At 38.7% G+C, this 27,147-nt stretch overlaps 1 protein-coding gene across 2 annotated transcripts in view; it reads right to left on the reverse strand.

Annotated features, from left to right (window-relative positions):
• Positions 1–27,147, reverse strand: part of prkg1b (protein kinase cGMP-dependent 1b) — a 286,216-nt gene that overhangs the window by 172,106 nt on the left and 86,963 nt on the right. For both annotated transcript variants that reach the window (XM_049464766.1, XM_022669352.2), the window contains one exon: positions 17,119–17,232. In XM_049464766.1, coding sequence (XP_049320723.1) covers positions 17,119–17,232 — 114 coding nt within the window. The remainder of the gene's footprint in view (positions 1–17,118; positions 17,233–27,147) is intronic.

Below are 27,147 nucleotides of genomic sequence, written 5' to 3' on the forward strand. Positions count from 1 at the left end.
TGCTTGCAGAAATGGCTTCTTTCTCATCACTCTCCCATACAGCTTCTCCTTGTGTAAAGTGCGCTGTATTGTTGACCGATGCACAGTGACACCATCTGCAGCAAGATGATGCTGCAGCTCTTTGGAGGTGGTCTGGGGATTGTCCTTGACTGTTCTCAACATTCTTCTTCTCTGCCTTTCTGATATTTTTCTTGGTCTGCCACTTCTGGGCTTAACAAGAACTGTCCCTGTGGTCTTCCATTTCCTTACTATGTTCCTCACAGTGGAAACTGACAGGTTAAATCTCTGAGACAACTTTTTGTATCCTTCCCCTGAACAACGATGTTGAACAATCTTTGTTTTTAGATCATTTGAGAGTTGTTTTGATGAGCCCATGATGTCACTCTTCAGAGGAGATTCAAATAGGAGAACAACTTGCAATTGTCCACCTTAAATACCTTTTCTCATGATTGGATACACCTGGCTATGAAGTTCAAAGCTCAATGAGGTTACCAAACCAATTGTGTGCTTCAGTAAGTCAGTAAAAAGTAGTTAGGAGTATTCAAATCAATGAAATGATAAGGGTGCCCATACTTTTGCACCGGTAAAATTTTGGTTTAATGCATATTGCACATTTTCTGTTAGTACAATAAACCTCATTTCAATCCTGAAATATTACTGTGTCCATCAGTTATTAGATATATCAAACTGAAATGGCTGTTGCAAACACCCAAATATTTAGAACTAAAAATGATTAAGATTAATAGGGGTGCCCAAACTTTTTCATATGACTGTATAATTAATGACACCAGTGTGTATTATTATTTATTCATAAATTTATTTATGACAGCATTGCTGTTTGCCTGGGTATTAATGGTGCTATTAATCGTCGATAAAATCAACAGAAACATTCGCACGTGTATAATACATACATGTGTTGCGAATAATTTCTGAAACAAAAAAAAAAAAAAATCATGATACTGAATGTAAAACATGGTGGTGGTGGTGGTATGATGGTCTGGAGCTTCTTTTGCTGCTTCAGGGCCTGGAACCACTTGCCGTAATAGATATAGTAGAACCAGGAATTCTGCTGTTTACCAGACGATCCTGAAGGAGAATATCCGGCCATCTGTTCGCCTGAGCTCAAGCTCAGGTGTAATTGGGTTCTGCAGCAGGACAATGACCCAAAGCACACAAACAAGTTCACCTCTAAACGGCTTAAAAAAACAAACAAACAAAATGAAGGTTTTGGAGGGACCTAGTCAAAGTCTGATTGAGATGCTGTGGGATGATCTTAACCCTCCTACCATCCTCAAATTTATTAGCACCCCTTACTCTCTGGATCAACATGATCCCAACAATTTAACTCTCCAGAATATTATTTTAATTAAATTTAAATAAACATGTAAGCAAAGTTTATTCGCCAGTTACTTGGTTTATTTGATGAATTATCAGTGGTTCTGGCATTTATTATAATGTTATATTAGTATTATATGAGTATTAATAATATTGTGGTGTGAAGATAGAGCCTAAAGTGAAGGGACATTTAGAGAAAGATTACTCAACTGACTGTATCAGTGACTTTAAACATAATTACCATACAAATGCGTGTAAAATGTGTATAGTTCTTATGTTTTATGCATATAAAACAGCCTTAATAAAACAGAAATTGAAATTAAAACATTTTAAACATTTTATATTTTACCTATTGTCTTAATCATATTAAGAAAAGACAGTAAATATGAATTACGAAACTAATGTCAATCATATTGTCAGAGACTTTAAATATTTAAATATATAATAGAAGGGGTTAAACGGGATGTTAATGCTCGAAAATCCTCCAGTATGTCTGAATTAAAAAAATCTGTAAAGAAGAGTGAAATAAAATTCCTCCACAAAGATGTAAAAGATAACACTCATTGTCCGTTATCAGTAAAGCTTGATTGCAGTTATTGGTGCAAAGGGTGGCACAACCAAGTTTTTAGATTTAGGGGCAAACACTTTTTTAATGCAGGGCTAGATTTTTTTTATTATTATTATTTTAATAAATAAAATTATCATTTTAAAAAGTGCTTTTTTATATTTACTCAGGTTATCTTTTTTATGATATTAAAGTTTGTTTGATAAAACAGAAAAAATATCAGTATGACCAAAAAAACCCCCAAAAAAACAAAAGAAATCTGTAGGGGGCAAATACTTTTTTTTTTTTTTTTACACCACTGTATATTTCACAATCTATGGTTATTTAACAAAAATGCGTTGTCTTCAAAAGGTTATAATTGCTTTGTTATGTTATTCTATTAGCAATAGGTCAGTGGCATTGAATGGATTAAAAATGACAATGATATAGTTTATTGCAATCATTCCTGGGCTGATATATTGTTTTTTTTTTTTTTTTTTTTTAAAGCGTAAAAAGTCTAGTCCTGCATATACGTCCTAGTGCCCTGCAACTTTTATCAGTTATTAGAAAAGGGCACTTAATTCACTACTGCTGTCACGATCACTGCCATGGTCTGGATGAATATGAACATGCAGAATTATACAAAAACCTAATTCTGTGGCTCCAGACACTTTCGCAACTAACACACCCGACAATCCCGCCAGCCCCCGGTAAATATAATGAGGTTATGGTTGAAGGCACTCTCGCTTTTCCTGATAAACTCTCACTTCACTCTTCTTCTGAGAAATTCACTCGCTTTCCAACTCGAGTGACGGGCACAGCTTTTAAACAAGGTGCTACTAATGAAGCACAGTTTACTAGGGTGGCTTCACACTATGGAGGGGCACGGCCCAAAGTGGAGGGTGGGGTGTCTGTGTGTGTAGCCGGGTGTGTCCCCCCCCCCCCATGAGAATTTCAAAATGCACAGGTCTCTATGGCAACAAGCCACTCGCAGCACTCGCGCCGAACAGGCGACAGCAGCTGGCAATGCATATCTCTCTATTTCTCTTTCTCTATCGCGCTTTCTCTCTCTCTCTCTCTCTCTCTCTCTCTCTCTCTCTCTCTCTCTCCAGCTCCATCTCTCTCTCTGTTCAGCTGCTAATGCCTCTAATGAGCAGAGTGTTGAAAATCAAAGGAAACGGAGGAACAGGTGGGACACAGTGGTGTGTGCCAAAAAAAAAAAAAAAAAAAAACTCTCTACTTACAATATTATTTTAACTAACTAAGCAAATGTATGATGTAATATCACGAAATACATAACCCAACAACATAAATTAAAATAATGTTAATAGCAGAGTTAATGCAGTGTATGGTTTAGGTCATGTTTTAAAAGGATGTGTATTGGGCAGAGGCTAACAACAAGATATATAAGATATAATATAGGGGTGAAAGAATATATATATATATTTTTGTTTGTTTTCTTATAGTTCATTTTGTGTAATTTTCAATTAAATTAATAATCAGTATTGTATCTTAATCAATATTTTGCATGACCAATATGTTCTTCAGTTTTACTTGTTTTATTTATATCTGTCTCTGGTTAATTCTTCTGAGTGATTCATATTAACCATGGGTAAAAATCTGTATTTTAGGCTCTAAGACTCCTCTCTTTGAATAGACTGGCATAGCTGTTTTCTATGGAGTCAAAAAAGGGTCATAAAGATTTTGAGTTTGTAAAACAGAAGTCACAAATGTACTGAAACTTGTAACTGCGTTTAAACAACTACATGCACGAAAATCCAAATCTACAAATTAACTGGAATGTGCAAACTTGAAACTGAAAGTAATATTAATAATAATTCAAATGTACAAATGTGAAAAAATATTTTAATTATATATAAATATATATTTTTTAAATTTGTAAATCCAATCTCTTGAATGTGTGAATCAGTACTGCTCAAATGGCTTAAGCTGGGTCAGACCAAAAATCACATGGAATTTGTGAGGTTGTAAATGTGACAGTGGGTGTTTTTCACTGTGGAGCTAAAAATCCTCTCATTCATCTTCTCTGCTGCGGGTGCGAAGCTCTAGCTGCAGTTGCGAATTTTGACCCTGTTTTTACGCCTGATTGGCGGACCAATAGGAAAGCTTTATATAGACCAATCAGATTACGGGGTTTGTTTAACCAATCAGAACACTGGGTGGGTCTCTGCAGCTCGGAGTACTGGGCGTGTCGAAAGGTGTGGGCGTGTCGAAAGTGTGGCCGCCATTTTGGAGTCGGCCACCATGCGCCCCCCAGTGGATGAATTTACACTGAGGAAGGAGTTTAATAAACCGATAATATTCATAACTCTACCATTTTTTACCCGATTTACACACGGTTTGGTTTGTTACAAACAGCAGAGATGTAGTTATGATACAGGACACTGTGACACATTACAAATACCTGCTTTCATGCTGAAATACTTTATATTATGTTCTAATAATATGAATTAATTTTATATTTATGTACATAGATGCACACACACATATACACACACACACACACACATATATATATATATATATATATATATATATATATATATATATAAATAAATCAATTAATTTATGTACTTATTAATATGCTATACCATATGTCTGTCTTTGTTAAAGAGCATAATGTAAAGTATTTCAGCATGAAAGCAGGTATTTGTAATGTGTCACAGTGTCCTGTATCATTACTACATCTCTGCTGTTTGTAACAAACCAAACCGTGTGTAAATCGGGTAAAAAATGGTAGAGTTATGAATATTATCGGTTTATTAAACTCCTTCCTCAGTGTAAATTAATCCACTGGGGGGCGCATGGTGGCCGACTCCAAAATGGCGGCCACACTTTCGACACGCCCACACCTTTCGACACGCCCAGTACTCCGAGCTGCAGAGACCCACCCAGTGTTCTGATTGGTTAAACAAACCCCGTAATCTGATTGGTCTATATAAAGCTTTCCTATTGGTCCGCCAATCAGGCGTAAAAACAGGGTCAAAATTCGCAACTGCAGCTAGAGCTTCGCACCCGCAGCAGAGAAGATGAATGAGAGGATTTTTAGCTCCACAGTGAAAAACACCCACTGTCACATTTACAACCTCACAAATTCCATGTGATTTTTGGTCTGACCCAGCTTAAGCCATTTGAGCAGTACTGATTCACACATTCAAGAGATTGGATTTACAAATTTAAAAAATATATATTTATATATAATTAAAATATTTTTTCACATTTGTACATTTGAATTATTATTAATATTACTTTCAGTTTCAAGTTTGCACATTCCAGTTAATTTGTGGATTTGGATTTTCGTGCATGTAGTTGTTTAAACGCAGTTACAAGTTTCAGTACATTTGTGACTTCTGTTTTACAAACTCAAAATCTTTATGACCCTTTTTTGACTCCATAGTTTTCGGACTGGAACTCATTTGTTGCCAGATACAACATAAGGCAAGATATAATTTGACTACATTTTAGAGGGATTACAATGCAATATATTTCATATACTTTCCACTTTTTTTTTTTTTTAACACAGTCTTTACATAACATGTCTGTGTCCGCTATTCTATTGTAATGCCGCTGCTTTTGCATTTCATGAAATTTCATAAAATATTATAAAATTGCGATAACAAAACTGTGCAGAGGACTTTTAATTTGAAATTCTGGATACAGGAGAAAGAAACTAAGAAGAAAGACACTGTGTTGGCTAATACAGCAGCGGTGAGCAGCATTAAGTGATTGCCGGTTGTGTCGTAAACAATGACCTGAAGCTAGCTCTCGTTCCTTAACTTAAAAAAATATATTAAAAAAATGCATATTATTTATTTTAGTAATTTAGTTCAAAATGTGAAACTCATTATATAGATGTATAACTATATAGATGTATTACACACAGAGTGATCTATTTTGAGTGTTTATTTCTTTTACTGTTGATGACTATGGCTTACAGCCAATGAAAACACGAAAATCAGTGTCTCAGAAAATGTTAATATTATATAAGACCAGTTGGTACTGTAGGCAGTACTGTGGGCAGTGTGACAAGTCCTGCTGGAAAATGAAATCCACATCTCCATAAAAGTTGTCAGCAGAGGTCTTTGTACTTGATATAACACAGTGGATCAACACCAGCAGATGACATGTCTCTCCAAATCATCACTGATCATCAGTACATTTTACATTTTATTTGTAAATCAAGGGAGCAGAGTCTGGAGGAAGAGGGGAGAGACACACAGTCCAAACTGCTTGAGCTCTAGTGTGAGGTTTCCACCAATCAGTGATGGTTTGTAGAACAATGCAATCTGCTGGTGGTCACTCCGGTTCAGTTCAGATAAAATTTATTCAAAATTAAAATAGTAATTAAAGCGCTAAACTCGACATCAGCATCAATTCATTTAGCATTTATTCTCTAGGCTCTAAAGTATTAAACTTTAGTGTGACTCTGTATTCCCTATACACAGTAGCCTTTAGTCTGTGCTAAAGGAAAGTCCACAGATGTTAGCTGTGCTCCTGTAAGCTTTCGTGAAGTTCTGTTCCAAGGCAGACATGACAACACAGCCAAGAAAAAAAAGGTCTATTGTGTTCTTATATTATGGCTAATAGGGGTGGGCGATATGGCCCTAAAATAATATCACGATATTTCATGATATTTCTTTTTGTGATAACGATACTCTATTTCAAAAATACACTATACAATGCAAGAAAATAAAATATATTTTATTATTACATACAATATAATACTGCACACCCCTACGTGAGATATTAAAAATACAAGAATTTTATCAGATTTGTAACAGAAGTCAATGACCCAAATTTCATAATAATAATAATACTAATAATAGTGCACTCCAAATATCTCCATATATTAAGGATTGAAGTAAAATAAATGATACTCTACAGATATAAACTGTCTCTAGTAGATATATGATGGGAAATGGGATGGATGATATTGCACAATATTTTAGGGTATAATATCATTCACGATGTTTAAAAATACGATATGGCACACCCCTAATGGCTAATATCTAATATATTTTAATATTATACATTACAAGAATAAAAATAGTTACAGTGACTGACCTGAGCTGAACAGTTCACTACTCCAAATGTTTACAGCTACTGCTAATAAGACTCCTCGATTGCTAAATAAGCCGTATTTTCCTTGTATGTGCACAGCAGGCAAAGGGCTGTTTCTAAACAGATTGTAAATCCCTCAGTGCTAAGAGACCACCCCTTTACCATAAACACTACCACCCATGTTGGCGTAAATGTCCTTCAATAAAATCAGTAATTGAGCTGCTGTTTAAGTGCTCACAGAGGTTTGTGAATACTGTAATCTTGTAATTAGACTCAGCGTCCTGCTGTTAGGACCTGCTGCTATAGTGCAAGCATTACATCTCTCAACAACTCAAGTCAAGTCTATTAGTTTTATCGTCTATACTGCATATGTACAGGACATACAGAGAATTAAAATTATGTTACTCTCCTTTCCAAAAGTTACAGCAAGTGCTGCAAGATAGATCAAATTATAAATATAAAAGAATGAGAGACACTAAATGGACAATACAACAAAATCACAGATATAGACAAACGTGAGACAAGAGACACAGGACAAAAGTAAAATAGTGATAAGAGAGGGATTAAAGAGGGAGTGACCGTACCATTGTAAACACGACCCGTATAAAGCTGATAAAGTGAACGAGTGCGTAAAGTTCTTTAAATGTCACAGTTGTGGTGGAATTAAAGTGGGTATGACAGTGCAAGTAGAAGCAGTAGTGCAGGTATGGGGTGTGTGAATGCATGTCAGTTTTTAAAAGTTCCAGTAGTGTGTTGGTAAGAGGGGGGAGTAGGGGTAGAGCAGGGAGAGAGTTCAGCATCCTCACAGCCTGATGGATGAAGCTGTTTCTCAGTCTGCTGGTCCTAGCCCACAGACTCCGCAGTCTCCTCCCTGATGGCATCAGGCTGAAGAAGCTGTGCAGTGGGTGGCTTTCCTTGTGAGGTGGGAGCTGTATAAGTCATCATCAGCCATAACATTAACACCACCTGCCCAATGCTAAGGAACACCACCCCCCCCCACCCCCTTGTGCTGCCACAACACTCCAAAAGGCCTCTGATAGCATTTTGTTGTAAAAGCAGCCAAGACTAAGGTTAGAAACAGCTTAAGAACGTGGTGTTGTCGGGTAAAATTATGACTTTCGATACAATACCTGCCTAAATCTCTCAATACCGATAGTAAAATGATACCAAATAAAAAACTAAAATATCATAAATAAATATTAATGAAATAAAAGAACATCAAACATGGAGCTGAAAATTGTCAAGAGTTAATTACTTAAATTTCTTGCCTCTTAATAAAGTGTTTGAGAGCATCAGTTGTAAAGTAGTGAAGAGGTAGAGTTACATGTATACAGTGAATAGTGAATATTTGAGTAATGTTCTAATCCATATAATGGCAAAAACTACTCAACTAAAAAAAGTAAAAAAAAAAAAAAAAAAACTTTAAGAAATAAAGATCAGTCACAATCTGAAAAAATAAAAAAACCTTGAAAGTATCCACAAGTTCATTTGCAAAGACCATCAAAAACATTATGAAGAAACTGGCTCTCATCCGGACCATCCCAGGAAAGGAAGAGCGGGAGTTTCCTCTGTTGCACAGGATAATTACCAGCCTCAGAAACGATATGCTTCACAGAGTATTGTGGTTGTTTAAAACTTTAAGTCACTACATGATTCCTTATGTGTTCCTCAATAATCTAGATTACTTCGGTATCATTTACATTAATGTAGGAACAAAAAGACAAAAGTCACCCCACAGAATCAGAAGGTGTGTCCAAACTTTTGAACACAGCTTTTTAAGATAAAAAGTGAACACTGATATAAATCACAGAAGTGAAGACAAGATTTATCTCAGGAAAATCAGAACTCCAGCATTAATGCTTTCATAAGCTGTGTACAGTTTAGGCTCTATTTACCACTCGTATAGGTTATCGTAGCGCCTCTCGGATGATAAGGGCACTTCTCTCTCGCAGATGATTCACCGCACACTCTCATCTAAAGGGCGCGAGAGTATCTGTTAGTGTGCGTTTCAAAAAAAGCCTCCCTCGCTATAGAAAATGGTACGCCTGGAGATCACCTGGAAAATGTTACACTATTGCAAAACAATGTCATTACAAGCGCTCTCCAACATCTCTCTCTCTCTCGCCCGCTGGTCTTTCTCTCGTCCTCTCGTCCTCTCGCGCTCTCTCCACTTAAGCCTTATCTTGTGATTTGCGAGGAGTTGAAGGTGCGGGTGGATTTTTACACAGCGTGTACGCCTGACAATTTATTTTCAAATGAAAAAAACATACGTAGATAAAAATGGGAGCAGGCGGGAGATATATTTTGTTTCATCACATTTCCAACAGAGAGACAGAGACACACAAGCAGGGGAGAGATAGAGAGCGAGGGGAGAGAGATAGAGGAAATGGAAAGGGAGAAGAGATAGATAGTCAGACAGAGACACGGTGAGAGAGAGAGAGAGAGAGAGAGAGAGAGAGAGAGAATGAATTTGCATTTGGTTTAACAGCAGAGAGCTGAATGTGAAAAACAGTGGTCCTCAGCTGCTGCCACCAAAACCAAAATACCCCCCTGATGTCCAACTAACAACTGCACTGGATTTCAGCCTCCATATCTCACAGTGTTTTAACACAATCCCAGACCTGTGGTCTCACTGTAATACAGGTGGGCAGTACGACAATATGGTAAAAAATCTGGTTAATTACACTGATTGGACAGTTTGGGAATGCTTCGCAATGTCCCAACATTTATTTCTGTCCAGAGCTGCATTAATGTGTATAATTAAATGCAAATTAAAGAATGAATATAAGAAATGTAATGTAATTATGTTTATATTAGTGGTGTTAATTAAAATACTAGTATATATTTGTATGTTTGAAGGGAGTTAAAAACAAACGTAGGGCGCTGGAATAAAAAAAAAAAAAAAAAAAAAAAAAAAAAAACGCACCAATAAACCACACGAGAACATTGTCTCCTCTGATTGGTCGCAGTGTTTTCAATGGGACGTGCAGCGCAGATGTGAGCAGTGAAGACTGCACAGACCACATAAGTAAACAGCATGGAGCAGCAGAGACAGAGTTCATTCATAGCAGTACATTTATCTAGATAATATATCAGATTAAGCTATGCTTTATCAGCAGTTTAGCTCAATTAATAAGAAATGTATTTGATAGCTGGGTGGGATCAAGACCAGATCATGTTCACACCACAACCGAACTGCTCTAGAAATAAAAATCTGCACTTTGGGTGGGGCAGATTATAGCGGGTTAAACTTGGTGGCGTACTTAATTTGCGTTAAAAAAAATAATGCGCTACTGATTCCAAATGAATTGCGTTCATTAACGCTTTAACATTGACATCCCTTATGATTACATCTTCAGTTATAACAACTTGCGCTTAATCTAGAAGTAAAGAAAGCAGTGCCTACCTGGCTTTGTGGGAACCTGTTTTTTTTTTTTTTTTAAGGAGTAATATGTGTAATTCCTCACATTTGCTTCTATTAAAGTCGTTAAATGTACGTTGTGTTGCTTTTCATTTTAGATTCTCTCTTATGTTTTTTACCATACTGCCAAATATTACCAGAAAGTTCCATAAAAAAGATACAGAATCCCCTTCCTTAATACCAGTGATGAGTACAAGGCAACGCTTCTGACATTAATGCACTAGTGCTCACATGTTCACATTAACCAATACCACATGTAGCACTTGAAAGTATGTATGATGTAACGAGAATCCAACAAGTCGCTGTCCATTTATTTTTTTGTGTGTGGTGTAATGAAGAGATAAATCTGAGATATTCTGCCAAATATATGTGCATTTAATAATTTACTTTAACAATGTTGGACAATTGAATCTCTTTGTAAACTGTTAGTAAAAAAAAAAAAAAAAAAAAAAAGGATGAATCATGAATCACACAGCTGAATTATTTATCAGCTCTTGTGATGCACTTAAAGTGCACTTTTTTATTTTATTTTTGTTTTAAGCAAATGATCACTTTGTGAAATATTAATGTGCAATATGTAAGTGCAGTGAAATAAGCTCTCTCTCTCTCTCTCTCTCTCTCTCTCTCTCTCTCTCTCTCTCTCTCTCTGGCGTATGTCCTTAGACCCTCAGTTCTGTTGCTGCAAGCCAGTCCAGTGTTTCGTTGTCCAGGTCTATTTGACCTTGAGTGCCATTTGGTGGCCGGAATTTGGGGCAGGTAGTCATCACGTGTTCCAGAGTTTGTGATGGGTCCCCACATTCGCAGTGGGCACTGTCTGTAAGACCCCACCTCTGCATCACTGCACCAAAGCGCCCTACTCCTGTTCTCAGGCGGTTTAGGGTTGTCCACTCCCTACGGGTAAGATGCTGGCCAGGTACATCCGTCGGATCTTTGATAAACTGATGCAGTGTAGATGGTCCTGCTGAAATAAGCTGAGGCTGTAATGCGTATCTGTGTGCTGAGGAATACAGATCACCTCCATATATATATATATCTCATTTTGTGTCCAGCAGAAGTGTGCAATACAGTTCCAGTGGTCTTTGACAGAATATAACATCAATATAAACACCGTCTGTCACCCATCTTTACATGTAAGATGAACTATTAAATACAAATCAATACTATGTATTAGAGCTGAAGATCCAGTGCTTTCCACTGAGCATGCTCACCAATAACTGCTTTCACACTGGAAAGCAACCATCAATTTCCTATAAGAGGACACGATTTTTATCTGTGATTTGGCAACAAGCTGTAAAAGACGTAGCAGAAGAGCGACAAGCAACAAATCAAGCTGAGATTTTCTCAACTTTATATATTTATGAAGTGATGAAGCGACATTCTACACCGATTGGTCGAACAAATCTTTAGACACATGGAGTCTGAGCTCACTCTATCTTGTGCTGCCTCACTCTACCTCCCTCTTGCTCACTATGTCTCACTATACCTTGCACTGGCTCGTTCTACCTCACTCTTCTCTTGCGCTGCCTCACTCTAATTAGCTCTGTCTTACTGTGATTTATTCTGTCTCACTCTTTATTGCTCTGCCTGCAAGGTATAGAGTGCTATCTCACTCTGTCTCGATTTGCCTCCCTCTTTCGTTGCCTCATTCTGCCTAATTCAACCACACTCTGTCTCATGCTACCTTGATTTAATCCTGCTCCACCATGTTCTGCCTTACTCTACCTCGCTCTACCTCCCACTGTCTCACTCCACCTTGCTCTACCTCCGACTGTCTCACTCCACCTCACTCTACCTCCGACTGTATCACTCTACCTAATTCTGCCTCACTCCACCTCGCTCTGGCTTGCTTTATCTACCCTGATCTGCCTGTGAGTGCCACCTTACTCTGTCTTGCTCTCTTGTTACCTCATATTGCCTCACTCTGCCTCACTCTATCCGAAGCTACCTTGTTTTATCTCGTTCTACCTTGCTCTGCCTCATTCCGCCTTTCTCTGCCTCTCTCTGCCTCTCTCCAGCTCAGTATAACTTGCTCTGCCACTCTCTGCCTCGTTCTACTTCACTCTGCCTTGCTCTATCTACCCTGCTCTGCCTGTGAGGTAGAGTGCTACCTCAATCTCTCTCAATAGGCCTCGCTCTCTTGTTACCTCATGCTGCCTCACTCTGCCTAATTCTACCTCACTTTCTCACACTACCTTAATTTACCTCGCTTTACCTTGTTCTAACTCACTCTACCTCACTCTTACTCCCTTCGCTCTCTCGTAACCTCATGATGCCTCATTCTGCCTAAATCTACCCTATTCTGTCTCAGTCTGCTCTCCTGTTATTCTTAATTAATTCTCCTGTCTTATTCTACCTCACTCTGTCTCACTCTACCTTAATTTACCATGCTCTACCTTGCTCTGACTTACTCTACCTCGTTCCACCTCCCTCTAGCATACTCCACCTCACTTTGCCTCATTCTACCTCTCTCTGTCTCACACTACCTTGATTTATCTCGCTCTTACTTGCTCTGCCTCACTCCACCTCACTCTACCTCCCTCTGTCTCACCATACCTTGCTCTACCTTGCTCGACCTCCCTCTAGCTCACTATGCCTTACGCTACCTTGTGCTGCCTCAATCTACTGTGCTCTGCCTCAATTTAACACACTCTGCCTTGTTCTAACTCTTAATTCTCGCTACCTCACTCTGCTTCATTCTACCTCACTCTGCTTCATTCTACCTCACTCTACCTTCCTCTAACTTACCTTGCTCTACCTACCCTGCTTTGGCTGTGAAGAGGAGTGCTACCTCACTACCTAACTTTGTCATTCTGCTTTGCTCTCTTATGCTAGCTCTTGCTGCCTCACTCTGCATATTTCTTTCTCACTTTCTCATACTACCTTGACTTACCTCACTTTTTGGCTCTGCCTCACTCCCCTTTGCTCTGCATTACTTTACATTTTCATGTTTCATTTAATTTATGGCATTTATCTGATGATCTTATTCAGAGTGACTTATAAGGTTACTTATATTACAGAGGTGGGCCAACATAGTGTTTAGGAGTCTAGCCCAAGCACTCTTGTTGGTGTAGCGCAGCAAGACCAAGACCAAGAATTGATCCCCAGTCTCCCACACGATGGGGTAGCTCACTGGCAGGGAGTGGTGTTATCCACTGCGCCACACCAACCACTTACCTTGCTTTATCTTATATTATTCCACTCTACCTCGCTGTTTCACTCTGCCTCGCTCTGCATCCAGTCTCATATGTCACATGTGTGAAGAAGAAATCCCTCTGTTGCTGCACATCGGAAAACCAGTGTAAATTTGCTTAATATTTGCTTTTCATTCACAACGTTCTTCACAGTCTCATCTAAAGGGCACCTCCACACAGCTTCCAGCATTAACGCACTGCTGTTCACATGTGTTAATCAATACTGCGAGCATGTGGGAGATTACTGTTTAAAGATAAGAACATTAAAGAAGAAGAAGAAGAAGATGAGCGCTCTAACCAGACAATCCGACAACTCGCTTAGAGCAACAGCTGGATCAGACAGCGCTGTCCGTTTATCATTTAAGTGTGTCGTAACGAGCAGCCGATTTGGAGATATTTTGCATATATAATACAAACTCGCGCTCAGGAAATTATAAATAAAAAAGCAGCAGTTATGAGGAAAAGTGTGCAAAGCAACGGCAGGAAAAGATCACTGAATTATTTATCAGTCTCTGATGATGCACTTAAACTTTTTTTATTATTATTATTATTCTTGTTTCTAGTGAATGCTTTCACTTTTTGAAATATTAATGTGAAATATGTAATGTGAAATCAGCTGTGGCTGAGATGGATGTCTTCGCTGAGGAACCGCTGAAGAATTCAGATCACCTACATACAGATCTCATTATATATCTAGCAGAGTTGTGCAAAGCAGTTCCTGTGCCTGTTCGTTTCGTTGCGTTGTGTGTGTGAGTGTGTGTGTGTGTGTGTGTTTCCACGGTTACTAGTTCCTCCTGAGAGTAGCTGCCCTAGCTACATTAGCAAAAGAATGGCAAAAGAAAATGTGTGAGTTTCCATGGTTACTCACTCCTGATGGAGCCAACTGTTCTTGAAGTTGTAGGGGGTTTCCAGTGTGTGTGTGTGTGTGTGTGTGTGTGTGTGTGTGTGTGTGTGTGCATTTGTGTGTATGTGTGTGTTTTAAACGGTTCTTTCTGAAGGTGAGTGCTTACCTTCTCCAGGCTGTATGTTAAGGGTCAGTCAGTAATAAGAGGCTATATAAATTCACACATTCACTCCAGACCGCCTCGTCTCTACAGCGAACAGATAACGGTCCTTCAACATCTGTAGGAAGCTCCTGCAGATGTTCTACCATTAGATAGTGGCCAGAATTATCTTCTACACTGTGCTGATGAGGCAGCAGGAGGAGAAGAGCATGTTAAGTTGGAGCATGACCCAGCCTGCCCCACTAACTGTTAATATGAGCCCAATTCTGATTTAAGCCCATTATTTACCAGCTTTTTGACTACAATTTCAGGCTGTCTGAATGAGCAAAGTCTGTTCAGAATGAAGTTAATGGACAGTACAATACAGAATAAGCATAGGCCTATTATTTATTAAAAGAGAAAACTGGTGTGAAATGGACTTGTGGTGTAGTGAAACATGGTAAGTAAAAATCTGGTAACACTTTACTTGGATGGTCCATTTGATGGCCTAACATTCAACTAACAACTAACATTCAACTGAATGTCTATTAAATGCAACTTTAACATATGTTGAAAGTAAATTATTCAAAATAGAACATAACACTACACCCAACCCTAACCTTAACCTTAAATCAACCATAAACTCTAACTCTACACCTAACCCCAACCTTAACCCTTAATCAACCATAAACTCTAACTCTACACTTGACCCTAACCCTAACCCTAACCTAAACTTGAAATCTAACTCTAAACCCAAAGCTAAAATATTAAGATTAGAGTTTGGATTAGAGTTGGATGTTGGGTTACATTCAATAGAGAATCATTTACTTTCACCTTTTAGTTTAATTGCATTTTATAGACATGCAGTTGAATTTTAGTTGAATGTCAGTTGAGCATCATAAAATGGACCATCCAAGTAAAGTGTTGCCAAAAATCTTTGTAGAGTAGCCCATCTCTGTTTGCCCCCAGCATTCCCAAATACAGTGCTTTTAGCTGACACTCCTATCAGGCTTACAATGCTAGCAACAGGGGCATAGTGTTGCCCATGCAAAGAAATCACTGTTTTTACACCATTATCAACCTCAAAGTAGCTTCACACTTCATTAGTAGAACTCTGGGAGCCCTGACATTTAAAGGAGGCACTGAGAACTGGAAGAGTTCCAGCTGTTGTTGAAAATATCTCTATAATCTTGCTTTTCCAAGGAATTTATTTTGCAATCTGCTATCTATTTGTTTGTGCTTATTAGTTTATTTTATTGTGACTTAATTTAAGGCTAAGTTGAGCATTTGTTAATGGTGTAAAAAACAGTGATTTCTTTGCAAAGACAATGCTATTTCCCAATCGCTAGCATTGTAAGTCTGTTGAGAGCATCGGCTAAAAGTGTATTCCGGAATGATGGGGGTGAATAGAGGTTATTATTAATATTATTATTATTATTTTTTTTTATTATTATTATTAATTGTTCACTTATCAGGGGAAAAAATGTAAAATATAAATTATTTAATATTTGTTTGCCCAGATATTGCTCAAATATGAAAGATTTTAGCAAACTAATGAAGCAATTGTATAAGAAAAACACAACCTACCATTTATTAAAAATATTAGTATTCACACAAAAAATTAACCAGAGATTTACATAAATTGTATTTGTTGTTGTTGTTGTTGTTGTTTAATTTACCAGCAGTGTATATTAGAAACACTTTTACGCAACATCATAAGTCATAAAGTCATAAACCTTAAAAAAGGCTTTAAATTCTTATTTAAAAATGTTTTGATTGATTTAGTTTTACTCTATATATAACATCTGCCGCATTTAAAAAATACACTTTATGTGCATGATCTAAATTTACTAAAAACGTTACATTTAATTGATTAGCTGTGGCAGCCTTAATAGCTGGTTTAGGGTCGTCTTGAACAGCTGGTTCCCGAAGCGTTCCCTGTTCCTTATACTCTGTGTGGTGTTTTAATAGAAGATGACAGAACAGAATAGTTGTTGAACTATCTTTATGAGAAAGCGGTTGCCATTAAAGTTTGCAGATTGCCAACTTTTGAGCAATATCTGTCTTTTTAAATCTAAGATGAAGATTAACATCCTCATCTAGGAATTAAATTTAAGGTGTAAGACTGTGGGACTGGTGGTATCAGTTTTCAGTAATAAGTGTTTTTTTTTTTTTTTTTTGGGCAGCTATAGCCTATGCTAGCACACTGTATGGACTCTCAATACGCACAGGCACAGCAGCCTATCCTATAACAACGTGTAGAGTCACAGCATTTGGATTGTTGGGTTTTTTTTTTTGGGTAGAGTAGGGGGTTGTTTGGCTGCAGTGGTACTTACCATTCACAAAGGTGCCCTCCAACTGAAAAAGGTTTGAGAACCGCTGGTTTGGTGAGCCATGTAGCTCTAACACGTCACCCTACTCTTATTTTCCAACAATCAAAACAGAATAGTAAGGCTACGTGGTAGAAGTAAGGGGTGAAATGGCACTAGGCCTTGGTGAGTCACTCTAAATAAGAGCGTCTGCTAAACACCATGAATGTAACAGTCCCAGCTGGTCACTTACTCTGAACAGTAGCCGTTCTGGTGCAGTTGTACAGGATGGCCAGTTCTCCGAACACCTTGCCCGGTCCCATGGTGCACAGCTTCATGCCCTCCTTGGTCACCTCCACCTTGCCATCTGAAAGCAATCACAGAACACATTCTTCAGTCAGACCTCCAACTCAGCGGCCATGAAAGCAAGCATGACAGGCTGGAAATGGAAGCCTGCTGGCTGCCAGCGCCGCTCTCCGGATCAGGCCACGCTGGGCTAATGCATTCCAATAAAAGTCTCCTCTCATTAGTCTAGCTGACACCAGCTCAGGCTCTGGGACCTGAAGAGGGGGAACTGGTGGAAAAGCTGGGATTTGAGATATAATGGGGTACTGAACAGAAGATCAGTGAGTTAGAGCTTGATTTGATCTGATTGTGTTTCTTTTTGGGTAAAGACGTTACAACCCAGCTCAGTGATCCTGCTCCAGCAGAGCTCCTTCTGGAGAGGTACTGTACCTTCCTGCAGTTCCAACTCCAACCCAACTCCAATCTAACACACTCCAATCAGACAGTCACGAAGTTTAACTGAAGGAGGTTCTTTCATTGCACTATAAAATGTGATAGCTGAGGAAACTTTACTCACTCATCAACAAAATTAATGTCTTACTAGCTGTTTTTAAGTTTTTAATTAATTACAGGTTGTATGGTGCATCACTTCATGAAGTATTGTATGGTCAACTGTTTCAGTTATAAAAGGATGATCTTTAGGTTGTGCTTTATGTTCCCACCGGCTCCTAGCACCATCTGTTATTAGATATATTAGATCCCTGTCACTCACCGTCAGCATGTAGTCATTTCCTCTGTGTTGTCAACAACAAAATGCATGTCTTACTAGCTGTTTTTAAATTCCAGATAATTCCAGGGTAAAACAATGACACTTTTTGTGTTGTTTTGAGTTCAGACAGTAATAAACACTGCAATGTGAGCATGCTCAGTAGCAGCATTCAGTTCCCAACTATATATATATATATATATATATATATATATATATATATATATATACAAGACTGGTGACCATACTGCAGAAACTAAAGTACAAAAAAAAGAGTGCATGAATTTCTTTATATCTTGAACGAAAGGGTTTCAGTTAAATATATAATATGGTGGTCTTTTCTGTGCTGTGCTTTATGTTTGGGCAGTAGAACCTTGATGAGTAAAACTCACACCTTTTCAATTGGCTCCTAACACCACCTATTTGCATACTGAGCATGTTGTGCAATGTGTAGTTGTTTCCTCTGGGCAACATTTTCTTAGGAATACAAGTCTATTTTGTGTAGTGGTTCATAGCCTGATACTTTAACCACTTGTGCACTACCATAGAAATAGTGTGTTGGAAAAGGAGGCATCTGGTAATATTTGACCCGACTCTAAATAAAAGTAGCTTTTCTTATTTGTGAATTTGAGTGATGCCAACTTATTCAGCAGTGTATTATATTATTTGTCTAAAATAGTAATTCTGAGTTAGTCTAAGTACTGTTAAGTCAGAAGTATATTTTAAGTAAATTACTAAAACATCTATACTATTTATTTAGTCAAATCTAGCTCTCTAAGTTTCTAGCCTCATAAAAATGTAGTGAATAAATTTAACTAAAGAGAATTGTTTAATACAACATACAATACCTATTGAACTTGTTTGCAATACGTTTAAGTCAGCTAATTAGATTTAGCAGTGTATACAGCACCATAGACTTAGCCCAGCAGTGTTTTATCATGCCATACATCCTCATATTCAATTAAATTAAACATAAGAATTAGGGGTGTGCCATATCGTATCGTACACGATAATATTGTCAAATTTTATAATATCGTGCCATATCACCCATCCTATTTCCCATTGTATATCTGCTAGAGAGAGTTTATATCTGTCCAGTATCATTTTTTTTTTTACTTTAATCCTGGATATATGGAGATATTTGGAGTGCATTATTATTAGTATCATGACATTCTGGATCACTGACTGTTACAAATCTGATAAAATTCTTGGATTTTTTAATATCTCAGTTAGGGGTGTACAATATTATATTGTATGTAATATTTTATAAATATATATATATATTTTTTCTTGCAGTGTATAGTGTATTTTTAGAAAATATTTGTAAAAGTGGTTTGTCATATCGCCAAGAGTATCGTTATCGCGAAAATACCATGAAATATTGTGATATTACTTTACGGCCATATCGCCCACCCCTTATCAGAATCAGGTAGGATTAGGGCTGGGTAATCTAAATCCATGAATGAAAAATGAAAAAAGGTGCTTATTACAACTTTCATTAATTAATTTATTTATTTGTCTTTTAATCTTTGAACATGAATATGCAAGACTAACTGCTGCATCATGACTCGGAAAATGTGTTAAAATGTGGAAATCACAAAAAAAAAAAAAAAACATCTAAAAAAGTATGTTTTATTTTCTTATATATTCATTTAAAAAACGAATTAAACAGTGTCAAGAAACGTTAATGTTGCTAAATTAAACAGAAGAGAGGAACTAAAAATAAAGACCTAATAAAAATCTGGCAAAAAATAACTAATTAATGTAAAGCACTGAGTCTGTTTGGTCAGAGGAGGAAAAACAGAGCAGTGACATTTAAAGCCAGGCCTGACTGCCTGAGCTCCTAATGGCCGTGGGGTCCTCAATAATCATCAGACAGGTTACTGGCTGACTGAGACGCAGTCTGCAGGGATACGCAGTCAGCGCACGCCACAGCCGCGCTTTCCCTGTTAACTCTGCTGACCCATTAAGAGGTCACATATAAGGCAGAGAATGCCAAAAGCGCACCCATTTAGCTAGCATGATGCTATCAGCACAGCTAATTCAAACAGGCTGCAATACGCCTGAGCCGGTCTCCGCTAACACACTCAGAGCCTCTCTCTCTCTGCAGCAGCACAGCGTCTGCTCTCGCCTGCACTACTCTTACAACTGCTGAGTGACTGCAACACAATTCTGACCAAATTTAACCTGTTTAATTAGTGTTTCAAACTTTTTTATCCAAACTTTAGATTTTTTGTTTTAATTTTGATTCTTTTTGACAATCCACACCCCATCGCTTTGTCCTGCGTTAACTCACGCTGTCTTTCTCTCATTTATGCTGTTTCTCCCTCTCTCACTCGCTGTGTTCTCGTGCTGTCTCTCTCTCTCTCTCTTACTTGTTCTGTCGCTTCTGTTTCTCGCTAACTCGTGCTGTTTCTTGTTAATTCATGCTGTTTCTCCCTCTCTCTCACTCACTGTGTCTCTCGCTAACTCGCGCTGTTTCTCCCTCTCTCTCACTCACTGTGTCTCTCGCTAACTCATGCTGTTTCTCCCTCTCTCTCACTCACTGTGTCTCTCGCTAACTCATGCTGTTTCTCCCTCTCTCTCACTCACTGTGTCTCTCGCTAACTCATGCTGTTTCTCCCTCTCTCTCACTCACTGTGTCTCTCGCTAACTCATGCTGTTTCTCCCTCTCTCTCACTCACTGTGTCTCTCGCTAACTCATGCTGTTTCTCCCTCTCTCTCACTCACGATGTCTTTCGCTAACTCACGCTGTCTTTTTCTGACTTACGCTGTCTCTCCCTCTCTCTCGTCTCCATCTGTGACTCATGCTGCCGCTCCTGTCTCTTTCTAACTCTCGCTAACTTGTGCTGGGCGGCACGGTGGCGCAGTGGGTAGCACTTCCGCCTCACAGCAAGACGGCCTGGGTTCGATTCCCGTCTGGGGCGACCCGGGTCTTTCTGTGCGGAGTTTGCACGTTCTCCCCGTGTCTGCGTGGGTTTCCTCCGGGTTCTCCGGTTTCCCCCCACAGTCCAAAGACGGCACGTTCAGGCTAATTGGAACTTGGTTGAAAATTGCCCCTTAGGTGTGAGTGTGTGAGTGAATGTGTCTGTACTGTTACCGACCTACGAGTCCTCTTCTGAGGACGAGATCATAGAACCTTGTGAATAGACGTTACCTATCCTGCCACGAAATAGCTGACGAGCTGATGTGGCGTTAAACTCGACTAACCTGACCTGACCTAACTTGTGCTGTCTCTCCCTCTCTCATTTGCTGTCTCTCGCTAACTCTTTCTGTCTCTTGCCAACTCAAGCTGTCTCTCCCTCTCTCTCACTTGCTATGTCTCTCGCTAACTCATGCGGTCTCTCATTTGCTGTGTCTCTTGCTAACTCACGCTGTCTTTCGCTAACTCGCTATCTCCATCTCTGACTCATGCTGTCACTCCTGTCTCTTTCTAACTCTCGCTAACTTGTGCTGTTTCTCCCTATCTCATTTGCTGTCTCTAACTCGCGCTGTCTCTAACTAACTCACGATGTCTTTCGCTAACTCACGATGTCTTTTCTGACTTACGCTGTCTCTCCCTCTCTCACTCACTGTGTCTCTTGGTAACTCGCACTGTCTCTTCCTGTCTCACTGGCTGTGTCTCTCGGTAACTCGCGCTGTCTCTTCCTGTCTCACTGGCTGTGTCTCTCGGTAACTCGCGCTGTCTCTTCCTGTCTCACTCGCTGTGTCTCTCGGTAACTCGCGCTGTCTTTATCTCTCTGACTCATGCTGTCGCTCCTGTCTCTTGCTAACTCGTGCTGTTTCTCACTCGCTGTGTCTCTCGCTATCTCTCGCTGTCTCTTACTAACTCACGCTGTCTCTCTCTCACTGATGCTGTCGCACCTGTCTCTAATAAAATTTTGTTTAATGTTGTCAATGTAATGCTGATATTTAAAAAAAACTAAAATGCATAAAGCAATATGTGTAGGAAAAATTTTAGTAGTTTAATCACGAGCAATTATTTTTATTCTAATAAAGTGCCATTAACATGCTCACTGTTTGTTCCAACAAGATCCAAAAAGATGGAGCCTTTCATGATGACAGTATGAGAGAGATTACTCATGTTGGATGTTAAATGAATACATTGTGAGAGAATTATTATTATTATATAAGCAACGAGCATCGCAACGTGATTTGTGTAGGGTGTACGGGCCCTGGGTCTGAATAAAAGATGGTGTACAAGTGCTTCCCCCATTGCTACTTTTGGGTAGAGTACTTCTTGGTGTGAAATCATTGACTGCTGGACATGTCTCTACAATGACGACATTTTGACCAGTTGGCAAACTTCCAAAAATGACTTAAAGACAGCCCCATAGACAGCAAGGGTTTCCTAGAAATGTCTCCGCTAGATTGCAACATTACCTTTCACATATTTATCTACAATTACGTATTTATGGGACCAGCTGGGACCCCAGCGTTTTGTTGGGCTTTCCAGCATCATTGTCCCACTCGGTCCTCTTAGACCTAATTAGTGGACTACGAAGCCTAAATACAAGCAGGTGGAACTCTTCTCTTTAAAACTGAACATCTGTATTTAATACCATGATATTACAGCACAGAGTGAAGTGATCAATCAAACCGTCCACCCCACCACCTTCCATCATCCACTGAGTCGAACGCGTTTATTAGATTCCGGTCATCGTCTGACAGCTTTATCTCTGAGGGCTGATGGGATGATAGAAGGCGTAGGACTGAGCACAATAGCACCAGGTTTTTATCATGCAGATATGATTATTATCCCGCTCCAGTCCACTATCTGCTGCCAGGCTGCCTAATACGTGTGTATTCAGACTGAAAACACATGCAGGTATAGACACCCATTTAATTGTGCACTTTGGAACATGATTAGGAATCATATGAGGCAATGTGTGAACAAACACATGAGCAAATGAGATTTTTTTTTTTCAGGTTATTATTAGGAAGAGCAGCCAATCATAGCTTTCACAGACATCGCAGTGCCTTCTTCAGACAAGTACAGTATCATACAGGGTTGTCACACTTAGTGTTGCACGGTATAACGATACTAGAGGAGTATCTCAGTACTTTTAAATTAAAAACAGTGCAATACGCTATTTATTTTTACTGGTAAAAAAAAAAAAAAAAATCCCACCTTGTCGTCTTCTCAGCTTAATAACTCATGAACACATCATCACATCAGTATAACTCATATACATATAAAAAGAGAGACCCCTTAAAAATTATAAGTTTCTTTGATTTTACCAAATTGAATACCTCTGGAATATAATCAAGAGGAAGATGGATGATCACAAGCCATCAAACCAAGCTGAGCTGCTTGAATTTTTGACCAGGAGTAAAGGCATAATGTTATCCAAAAGCAGTGTGTAAGACTGGTGGAGGAGAACATGATGCCAAGATGCATGAAAACTGTGATTAAAAACCACCAGGGTTATTCCACCAAATACTGATTTCTGAACTTTTAAAACTTTATGAATATGAACTTGTTTTCTTTGCATTATTTGAGGTCTGAAAGCTCTGCATCTTTTTTGTTATTTCAGACATTTCTCACTTTCTGCAAATAAATGCTCTAAATTTCAATATTTTTATTTGGTATTTGGGATAAATGTTTTCTGTAGCTGTTCATAGCAGCGTCATTGCTCTCATTCGGTGAGGATCTGTGATTAATCCATTGTGAAAAACACTCAATAATAAATGCTCCTTCAAAGATTTACTGCTTTATTTCTCAGTTTTCAGAACAAACACCCATTTTGAAGTGTAATCCAGTGTCTGAGGAGAGCTCTGTCGTCTCTGAGTTTCCCACCATGTCTGTGTTTACACTAACTCAGAGCCTCATATCAACACAGACTTGTAAACAATGTTTAGAATCATTGATTCGAATTTGCACTCAGTTCATGAACTGATTAACTCAATGAGTCGACTCTATGCTCAAAATTCCTTAAAAGTTCCTTACTAAAGCTTACAAACATCAAAGAGATCACATGATAATTCATGAATATCAGCAACTGTTTTTTAAGTTTAAATGTCTTCCAGCTTTTAAATGCCTTATTTTCTAGTTTCCTATATTAAGATTTGAGTGTAATATCATTCATTTATTCCTTGTTCTTGTTGTTCCAGAAAATATGCAGTTCTATACACTGCAAAGATTTGTTGCGTGATGCTGCATTACATTGAGAAAATGTTCCACCCACTCAAATAACCACTCCCACTCAACTGGCCTGCATACTTTCAACATAATAGCTCCCATTCTACATACATGACCTCTGTGATGAAGTGGTGTCAAATTCAGATCCAGACAGTAAAAAAAAATCTTCCTCAAAAATTAGTTTAAAATGAATTGGTTTAAACTGTTTAAAGCCCCACTAGGTAGGATTTCCTTGATTTTTGATCTTTTTTAAGAAGTAAAATTACAGCTTGAAACTCACTGCAGCGCTGCATTGAGGTGTAATAGGAGGAATAGCGGTGCTCTCGTGTCTGTGCCGGAGCTCCTCTGAGCTCAAACCAGACTCTGTAAGTTTTCCGAGGCGGCCGCGACCGACGCTCGCGAGAACTGCGACCTGCTTTCCGACCTTTAGTTCTAACAGTTCTACAAGGACTACAGGTTCATTCTTTACAAATTAACATACAGACACTCAGAAGCTGGAAAGAGATCGAATATGTCTGTGAAAGACAGAAAACGAGAAAGAGAAACTAATCCGCCTGAAACATTTATTACACTCTGCAGCTGTAGGGGGAGCCCACGAGCACAAAATCTCAATCCTACCTAGTGGAGCTTTAACTAGAGGTGTCCAGGAAAATCCAGCAGACGTAATCTTTTTTTTTTTTTTATATTGATAAATAAGTCTTCAATAGGGCTGTGTATTAGCACAAAATTGGTGAGGGGGTAACAATTCAATAAATCATAATATATTGCAATACTGGAAGATGTTTATATTAAATGTTATAGTATAAAACACACTATTGTATTTATAAAATCTGAGCAAAGGGAAAGTGTACATTATGTGAAATCAGAGCAGTGGGATCTAATGACAGAATAGAACACTGCTATCTAGTGGACAGGGTTTAGCACAAAAAGAACCACTGCCTGACATCAGTATTTTTATGTAAACTTAGAATTAAAAATCGATTTTCTGTATTTGAAAATTAATACAGTACAGCAAAAAGAAATATTGTGATATAATTTGATATTGATGTTTTACTTGATATTGATATTGATGGCCCTACTTGAGCAATCTGCAGCTTAATTTAGGGCGTGCCAGTGTGTCTTTGCTATCATATCGACAGAAAAAGTACACATTGTGTGGCTCAAAACACGCAAAAGGCATGAACTAATTCTCTTAATGAATTAATTATAGGTGTGTTTTAAAGATCCAGGTGACAGAAACCGAGAAAATTCAACTGCACGTATGCATGTATAGCAATACACCAGCAGTTTACCTTAACACACCCCATTTCTTTTCCACCATCACAACATTGCAACATGACACATTTGATTTAACTGCCTTGCCTTGATGACGATGCTTAAACGATATATCGTGCAGCCCTAATCTGTACAGTCTCAGATTTACAATTATTACAGATTCGTCTTCTATGCTAATTTGAAAAATATCTTCAGGATCTGAAAAAAACAACACTGGGAAATTTAAACTGCATGTCTGCCATAACTAACAGTGTTCGACAGCAGCGATATTTTCGTGTTTTTTTTTTTTTCTCTAGTGAAGTCAATTGGCATCTTTCTGGAATTTCCGTAGACTTTTTCCATTACATTTACTTGAATTTGAAGCTAAAATAATTATGGAATCTTCAGGGAGGTTCTTTAAGCGGTTCTCAGCCTTTAAGACTGCATATACCTTTTAATATCCTTATAAACCAAACAAACTAAGCTCCATTCTCCAAGTAAAGACTATGTAACACTGTGAACCAGTGAAAAATGCTTGAAAATGTTTGACATATTTGAAAATCCACTATCAGTGACCATATAAAAGTATTTGAGTGTTTCCCCTGCGCCCCCCTGCGCCCCCTGTATTGAGTACCTGCAGGTTCTCTGACTTTAAACAGACCCGAGTTGAGTTGAGAGAGCAGCAGCAGTGCAGGTCGATGGAGAGGTCTCTCTCACACTCGCTGCGTGAACTCCCAACTCCATTTCAACTCCCCCGAGTGCCAGGCAGGGACTCGCCTGCGTGAGCCCCTCACGACCGGCGCACGCATGCACGGCTGCCCACAATCCCACAAAAACACCCCGGGAGCTTTTATCCACGCGGCGGTACGGCGGCTGCACTTTACCGGGAGAGGGCAGGATGTGAAGCGCAGTATGTGGCAGAACACAGTCACGACTGTGGATCTAGGCCAGGAGACATGTCCTATGATTAAAAGAATAATCAGTAGAAAAAGCACAGAGCCATGCGAGCAGCCCTTTTCAGAACCTCCTTTCACTGCCAGCCTGAAATGCAGGATGTAATGTCAGAGAGAGAGAAAAGAAGGTTACTCAGAGACGGCTCTGCTCTGTTGTTAAACTAAACGGGCTCTGAAATCTCTGCTTTTCAGAGGAAAAGATGAAAGGCAGTAAAATGTAGCTAACAAGGAATAATCAGAGCGGACAGGACTGACCCACTGGACACATAGTCTAATTGAAATTGCATAGAAGATTTTATATAAATGTGTGTGCGTGTGTTTTTTCCTCTGATCTTACTATGTACAGTTATACGTTTCTGTAAAATGAACATTATTGTTTTATTCTATAAACTACGGACAACATTTCTCCCAAAAAACTAAAATTAATATGGTCATGTAGAGCATTTATTTGCACAATAAATCTTATATATATATATATATATATATATATATATATATATATATATATATATATATATATATATATATATATATTGTGGTAGGCCCCTGGGGTTAGGGGCGTGACCACTGTGACCCGGAAGGAGGAAGCACACAGAGATACACAGACACGGGGATTAAATGAACTCAAAACATACCTTTATTGGCTTTTAACGCCCTCCACCACACCCAAAAACAACTCAAAAGAACATACTATGGCCCAATGGGGCTCTAGAGTTTCATAGTCTCTTTTTAAAGTGCTGACTACGAGTCCGCGCAGCCTCAGCCCTCCGCTCCCCAGTCAAAGTCCTCAAATGATGGCGGAGGCTGAGTATATATGCCTGTCTCAACTGGTGGCTCAATCAGCCCTCATGCGGGCCAGCTGAGACAGGCATGGCTTTGCGC

This window comes from Astyanax mexicanus, chromosome 15, assembly GCF_023375975.1.
Source record: "Astyanax mexicanus isolate ESR-SI-001 chromosome 15, AstMex3_surface, whole genome shotgun sequence".
Lineage (NCBI taxonomy): Eukaryota > Metazoa > Chordata > Actinopteri > Characiformes > Acestrorhamphidae > Astyanax > Astyanax mexicanus.